The sequence below is a fragment of the Gopherus flavomarginatus genome, chromosome 4, assembly GCF_025201925.1.
Source record: "Gopherus flavomarginatus isolate rGopFla2 chromosome 4, rGopFla2.mat.asm, whole genome shotgun sequence".
NCBI lineage: Eukaryota > Metazoa > Chordata > Testudines > Testudinidae > Gopherus > Gopherus flavomarginatus.
The window spans coordinates 217,483,960-217,491,113 of NC_066620.1; the positions used below are offsets into that span (position 1 = coordinate 217,483,960).

At 62.0% G+C, this 7,154-nt stretch overlaps 1 protein-coding gene across 6 annotated transcripts in view; it reads right to left on the bottom strand.

The window, feature by feature from the left end:
• The window catches only part of GTF3C2 (general transcription factor IIIC subunit 2), a 41,888-nt gene extending 35,573 nt beyond the window's left edge, over positions 1-6,315 (bottom strand). For 5 of the 6 annotated variants that reach the window (XR_007774141.1, XR_007774140.1, XM_050951666.1 and 2 more), the window contains exons 1-2: positions 6,081-6,315; positions 2,300-2,675 (exon numbers count right to left, since the gene is read on the bottom strand). Coding sequence is in view for 3 of the 6 variants with exons in the window: in XM_050951666.1 (XP_050807623.1) it covers positions 2,300-2,675; positions 6,081-6,300 (596 nt within the window). In the remaining 3 variants the exon portion in view is untranslated. Of the gene's footprint in view, positions 1-2,299; positions 2,676-2,832; positions 3,020-6,080 lie in introns of those variants that run through there. The other variant, XR_007774142.1, reaches the window with a different exon arrangement.
• Positions 6,316-7,154: the final 839 nt, after the last annotated feature.

Here is a 7,154-nt window from a genome sequence, read left to right on the forward strand (position 1 = left end):
ACTGTCCGGCTGGGTGACCTGGGCGAAAACTGAGATGTACTGATGCAAAGTGCTATGCCAGGGCTAGGTGTTATCATTGTCTGAGCTGCACTCCTACATCTGCCTAAGTGACCTGAACTACCAACACCACATGCGAAGAAACTAGGATGTTCACTGACTAAAACATCAATGCAGAGGCGCAGTTGTCTGGTGGTATCTTGCACCTTTCTAGAATGTTGAGTCCATCAAAACTCCAGCTTCTGAAAGCCAGGAAATATTGAGTTCGGGTACACGCTCATGCAGCCTTAGCTCTGCCCTCTGAGCAACACCCCAACAGACTCATTGAATGCTTACTCGCACTCTCCCTTTGCATGGTACTGAACAGGAGAGCTCATTCAAACACAGCTTGCTCCATAGAAAGACCACCACCTTCACCCCTACGCACATGGGGCTATCCAGCACTCTGCTTCCACTCACTCTTCATTAAACCCACAGCCACTCACCACCCACAAACTGCTGGCAATCCCCATTGCCAGAAGACCCATGCCCTGCTCCTGACAAAGCATACACAATGCAATACTGACGTGAGGGCTGCTGAATCTCCTAAGGCACACAAGTACCTCTTTCCTTTGATCACACACACAGGGGTCAGGGAGAGGGGCTCACGAACAGCCCAGAGGGCCACAGCCCCCCATATTGCCTCATATTACACTCTCAGCTCTGCCAAGCTGTTCCAACTAATGTATCCATCATTCAATACAGCTATAACTAAGGCAAGACCTTCCTGTGGCTAGTGCCAGCCCCAGAATAGGGGGCAGAGTTAAGGTTACACAGGCATGCGCCGTAATTCTATTTCCTGGGTTTGAGTTTTACCAAACTCAATGATGTGGAAGGGCATCAAATGTTGCCGGGCAACCTTATCTCTGGGCTAACGACTGTTTTGTCAGTGAATTTTCAGATGAGAGTTGCTGAACTGGCAGGTGTTCAGCCCCTTGAGCTCTCCCACCCCAGGCCTGAACTGTCAGCATCCCACGGCCATTTCCTGTTCAGCTAGCAGCACTGCCCTCCCAGGGGCCCCTCTGGGGACAGGGCAGTGAAGTCAGCTCCACAACTAGCCAATACAACCCCATGTCCAGTAAGACTGTCCTCTGCAGGGAACATGCATGTGTGTTTGGGGGGTGAAGGCAGTGAGTAACTGCAGCTCATGGGAATGGATTCCCCGATCAGTCTGCTGACTACAGCCCAGAGCGCAGCATGGCAAGCAGCAGCCCTACAAATCCGATCAGACAGCCTATTGCATTGAAAACCAGGCCCCGCAGAGCACAGTCAGTCTGGCCCCTGGCTTCCCTAGCTCGCTGTGCTTCACCAAGCAGCCCAAACCACCTACACAGCAGTTTTATGACTGTTCTTGTGACTTTCCCAGGTGCCTTCTGTGACGAAGTGGGACTGGTTTTAATGTTCCCTCTGAATACTGTGTGGGGGCCTCAGCTCTGGCCGACCCTTTGTCACCTGGCAACTAATGGCCAGGCCCTTCTCCCTTAGGGGATGGTAAAGGTGTCGGAGACAGAGAGATCAGGTGACCTCCAGGCCCAGGAAAGAGTCGAAGCCCACAGAGGAGGGGCTGGAGGGGGTTTGGTAGTTTTTGGAAGCCGGCTGGAAAATGGAGGGGAGCCCTGAGGAGGCTCAGGCCTCCCAGCGGGGCTGGGGCCTCCCTGGGGCCCCAGATGGACCTAACTAAGGGGGGTCTTCTTGTCTGTACTGGCAAGACCTGTTCTGGATTGTGTTCCTGTCATCTTAATAAACCTCTGTCTTACTGGCTGGCTGAGAGTCATGTCTGACTGCAAGGTGGGCGTGCAGGACCCTCTGGCTTCCCCAGGACCCCGACTGTGTGGACTCGCTGTGGGAAGCACACGGAGGGGCACATGCTGAATGCTACGTGTGAGCTTCCTGCCCTAAAGACAGTCTGCTCCAAGGGAGAGGAGGCTCCCCAAAGTCCTGACTGGCTTTGTGGGGAGCAGTTCCAGAGCATCACCCAGGGACTCCGTGACACCTTCCCAAGAGAGCACACAGAGGAGTTCTAGGAACAGAACCTGCCCCAAGAGCGTCCAGCTGCACAGCCTCACCTCCTCCTACTGATTCTTTATAGTACCATAGGACCTAGGAGTCCAGCCACGGACCAGGGCCCAATAGCGCTAGGAGCTGTATAAACCCAGGACAAAGAAATGATGCCTGCTCTGCCCCCAAGGGCACTCTTACACTGGCACTAGCACCCTTGCCCCTAGTGCACGTCTCTTCCTCACCCCCCCACACCCACTCTTACACTTTAGCCGCCCGCCTCTTGGGGCGCCCACTGGGCGTGGCCTCCAAGCCGTCAGGTGCCTCGTTGCTCCCCAGTATCTTCTGCACACAGATAGGCTCCGGTGCTTGGCAGTCCAGACCCTGCGACAGCTTCAGCAGGAGCAGCTCTGCTTTGGACTTACGGCCTCGTTTCTTTGGCACTTTCATGGGCGAGGCAGGCTCATTCTCTGAGGTCCCCGCCCCATACCCCTCAGCTTCCGCCCGGGCTGGACGCTTGCTGGCAGGTGGTTTCCTTTTAGATTTTCGGCTTCGGACAGGCTTCCTCCTGGGCATGGCAGCTGCCAATCCCCCTTCAGGGTGGGCTGAGACGTCCAAGCCCACCAGCGCTGGAAGCTCACCTGGCCAAAGAAAGGAGGACCAGATGTCAGTGACGTGCAGCTCAGCTCACCATTCACCTCTCCCACCCAAAGCTGTCTTGCTGCCCACAAGTGTAGGGGTGACAGGGCACCTTTTGCAGACACAAAGGCCTTTGCTTTGAAGCAGTCAGGCACTGACCCTCTCTGGTTAAGCCCAGGTTCCAGCAGCTATCAGGGCAAGCTCAACCACTCTGCCCCTTCCCAGGGCACTCCTCAGCCACAGGGACCCCTCTGGGGAGGGGCTCTCTCCAAGGCCAGGTGCCTAGTGTCAGATAACCAACGGACTTGGATCATTTCATGTTTGACAGGGCCTTGCAGGATGAAGGAGCCCTGGGTTATCTGAAAGAGAAGAAAGTCCCTGTGCCAAATGGTTGGGCTGGAGGGCACCAGCAGAGCATACGAGGTGAGTGATGGGTGAGGTCAACAGGACTGCAGAACACAGAGCGAGATAGAATAAGAGCTAAGACTAGAAACCAAACCACTCCAGCCACAGCACAGCCCCTCCTGCCCACGCCCTCCCTTTCCCATGCCAATGCTTTTCACCTCCCTGGCCCTTCTGCAGCTGCCAATCGTAAGGTACTCAACTAGCGGAGAACCAGGAGCAGCTGCATGGGCAGGCAGAGCCAAGTCCACCTATCAGGTGCTGTGATCTAGTGCTCTGCGATCCCAGAGAGCTGGGTTCTGTTCCTGACTCTACCACAAGCTTTCCATGGGATAAGGCTCTCTCACCACCCTATGGGGAGTGGGAGAGAGGAGAAGAGTCAGGTCTCATTTAAACTGGGAAGCTCACGGAGAAATAGCTCAGTGGTTTGAGCATTGGCCTGCTAAACCCAGGGTTGTGAGTTCAGTCCTTGAGGGGGCCACTTAGGGATCTGGGGCAAAAATTGGTCCTGCTAGTGAAGGCAGGGGGCTGGACTCGATGACCTTTCAAGGTCCCTCCAGTTCTAGGAGATGAAAGAAAATAATGGAGATATCCTTTTTTTCTAGAGGATTATTGGGGAGAAGCTCTCAGGTAAGGAGGAATGGAAGACCAAGAGGGTCTCCGTTTTCCCTCAACATGGCCTAATTCAGGAGACTCCATGAGCTAAGTTTGTGGCTCAGTGCAGCGTGCCAGCACTTAGAAAGCTCCCAAACTGTGCACACAGAGGGCGATTTCCACTGACCAGTCCCAGAGCTCTCCTGACTTCAGCAGCAGGCAGATTCTCACACGGGAAAGTTGCCCTCATGGCCTCCAAATTTGAACGGGCTTTGATTCAAATTCTCAAAAAGGTCCTGAGCCAAGACCCGAGCCCTCGCAGGCCTAAAGATGGACATTTCAGAGTTATGCTATGGCAACCCAAAACTGGGGGCTTGCAACAGAAAGGCTCAGGCAAGCTAAACGAGAGCTGGCGCTCTGGCTACAACAGAAATCAACACTGAAATGCAGCCACCAGCAGGGGAGCCTGGCAGCTGTTTAACCACGCACAGCATAGAACAGGAACTGAACAAGGATCCTGTACAGGACAAAGAGCACAGGGGACTGAGCGAGAGGAAAGGTATACTTGGGATTGAAGCACAGGACTTGGACCTACGAAGACTGGGATTTATCCTCTCCACTGCCACATAATCTGGCAAGTCCCTTCCCCCCAGTCTCCTAGCAATCAAATGGGGGTCCCACCCTGGTGTAAGGCAGATGTTACAGAGCTCTGATACCCTTCAGATGAGAGACAGCAAGTGGGGGGAGACTGTATAGGGTCTTGTCAGCAGCTCACAATTAATTAGTGTGTTTCCCTCCTGGGGTCTCACACGTGTGCCAAGCCTTGGATCCTGCAGCACTGAGAATCCACTACTGCATGCTCCAGGTTCCTGCCACAATTCCCCTGCTGAACTCAGCCCACCTCAGAGCAGACCCCTTAACGCTCCACCCAGAAGCAGAGCTGTGTCGGGCCCCACCGCTGGGACAGGGTGACGGGGGGGTGGGGGGCAGAGCTGTGTCAGACCCCAGTACTGGGATGGGGTAATTTGGTGGGGGCCAGCAGAGCTGTGTCGGGGTGACTCGGGGGGGGGGCAGCAGAGTTGTCTGAGCACCAGCGCTGGGACGGGGTGACGGTGGGGGAGGGGCAGCAGAGCTGTCTGGAGCCCAGCCCTGAGATGCAGTGACTAGGGGGCAGCAGAGTAGAGCGTGGGGGAGGGTGGCAGAGTTGGCACAGGGTGACTCTGGGGGAGGGCCTCAGCAGAGCTGTCTGGGCCCCAGCGCTGGGATGGGGTGACTGTGGGGGCAGCAAGGGTGTCAGGGTGATGGTGGGCCAGGAAGACTGTGTCGGGGGATTCGGGGGGGCGGCAGCAGAGCTGTGTCACACCCCAGCGCTGGGATGGGGTGACGGGGGGAGTAGCAGAGCAGTGAAGGGGGGGCGGCAGCAGAGCTGTGTCACACCCCAGCGCTGGGATGGGGTGACGGGGGGAGTAGCAGAGCAGTGAAGGGGGGGCGGCAGCAGAGCTGTGTCACACCCCAGCGCTGGGATGGGGTGACGGGGGGAGTAGCAGAGCAGTGAAGGGGGGGGCGGGCAGCAGAGCTGTGTCACACCCCAGCGCTGGGATGGGGTGACGGGGGGAGTAGCAGAGCAGTGAAGGGGGGGTGGCAGCAGAGCTGTCTCAGAGACTAGTATCATAGAATCTCAGGGTTGGAAGGGACCTCAGGAGGTATCTAGTCCAACTCCCTGCTCAAAGCAGGACCAATCCCCAGACGGGGGGCCGGCAGAGCTGTGTTGGGGTGATTTGGGAGGGGCCAGCGCTAGGACAGGGCGACGGGGGCGCTGTGTGCGGGGGCCCAGGCTGCCGGCGCAGGGTGATATGCGGGGATTCCCTGCGCAGAGCCAGACTGGCGGGGGGCAGCAGAGCTGTGTCAGGCCCCAGCACTGGGACGGGGCGACGGGGGCGCTGTGTGCGGGGGGCCCAGGCCGCCGGTGCGGGCTGACTCGTGGGGCTCCCCGCGCAGAGCTAGGCTGCTGGGCTGGAACGGGTTGACTGGGGGTGCGGGGGAGGCGCGGGAGAGCTGTGTCAGGCCCCAGCACTCGGACGGGGTGATGGGGGCGCTCCGTGCGGGGGGAGGGGCGGCAGGCTGGCGGGGGCGCTCCGCGCGGGGGGAGGGGCGGCAGGCTGGCGGGGGGGGCGGCAGGCTGGCGGGGGGGGGCGGCAGGCTGGCGGGGGGGCTCCGCGCGGGGGGAGGGGCGGCAGGCTGGCGGGGGGGGCGGCAGGCTGGCGGGGGGAGGGGCGGCAGGCTGGCGGGGGCGCTCCGCGCGGGGGCTCCGTGCGGGGGGGGGGGGGCAGGCTGGCGGGGCGCGGTGGCTGATACGCGGGGCTCCCCGCGCAGAGCCGGGCTGGGACTCCAGACGGGAGGCGGGTACGTACGGGCGGCAGCCTGCGGCGAGCCCGGCTCCGGCCCCTCGCTCCCTCGGGATCCGCGTCCTGTCGGGCGGCGGCGGCTCGCCTCCTCCCGCAGCGCGGCCCGGCCCCCCGGGGCGGACGGCCCCGCGGCGGCCTCCGCGGCACAGGGCGGCTCCGAGCGCAGGGTCCCGCGGGGCCCCGCGCCCGCCACCCCCATGGCCCCGGCTGCGGCACGAGCCGCCATCAGCGCCCGCGGGCCTCAGGCCGGCGCCGCCCGCATGGCTCCGGGGCGGCTCGGGGGTCACGCGGGGCCGAGTCCAAGTCCGGCTCCGGCCCCGCCGCCCTCACCTCAGCTCCCTGGCGGCGCGCGGAGCCGGGCTCTCCAAGATGGCGCGCGGCGCTCCCTGGCGTCACTTCCGGCGGCGTCCCCGGCAGCCCGTGGGAACGGCCGCTGTCTCGCTCCCACAATGCTCCGCTCGCTCTCGGATCTGCATGTGCGGCCCCGCCCCTCGCCAGGCCCCGCCCGCAGCAGCGCGAGCCCCGCCCCGCGCCCAGGAGGCGCCGCCTGGAGCCGGATCCTGGGACAGAGCCCGTGGGCGGGGCTGGGTACCCTGAGAGGAGCCCGTGGGGGCGGGGCTGGGTACCCTGGGGGGGGGCTGGGTACTCTGAGAGGAGCCCGTGGGGGCGGGGCTGGGTACCCGGGGGGGGGGGGGCTGGGTACTCTGAGAGGAGCCCGTGGGGGCGGGGCTGGGTACCCGGGGGGGGGGGGCTGGGTACTCTGAGAGGAGCCCGTGGGGGCGGGGCTGGGTACCCGGGGGGGGGGGCTGGGTACTCTGAGAGGAGCCCGTGGGGGCGGGGCTGGTTCCCCGGGGAGGGCGGGGCGGGGGGGGGCTGGGTACTCTGAGAGGAGCCCGTGGGGGAGGGGCTGGTTCCCTGGGGAGGGCGGGGCGGGGGGGCTGGGTACTCTGAGAGGAGCGCATGGGGGCGGGGCTGGTTCCCCTGTGGGGGGGGGGGGCTGGGTACCCTGAGAGGAGCCCGTGGGGGCAGGGCTGGTTCCCCTGGGGGCAGGCGGGGGGCAGGGGCGCTGGGTACCCTGAG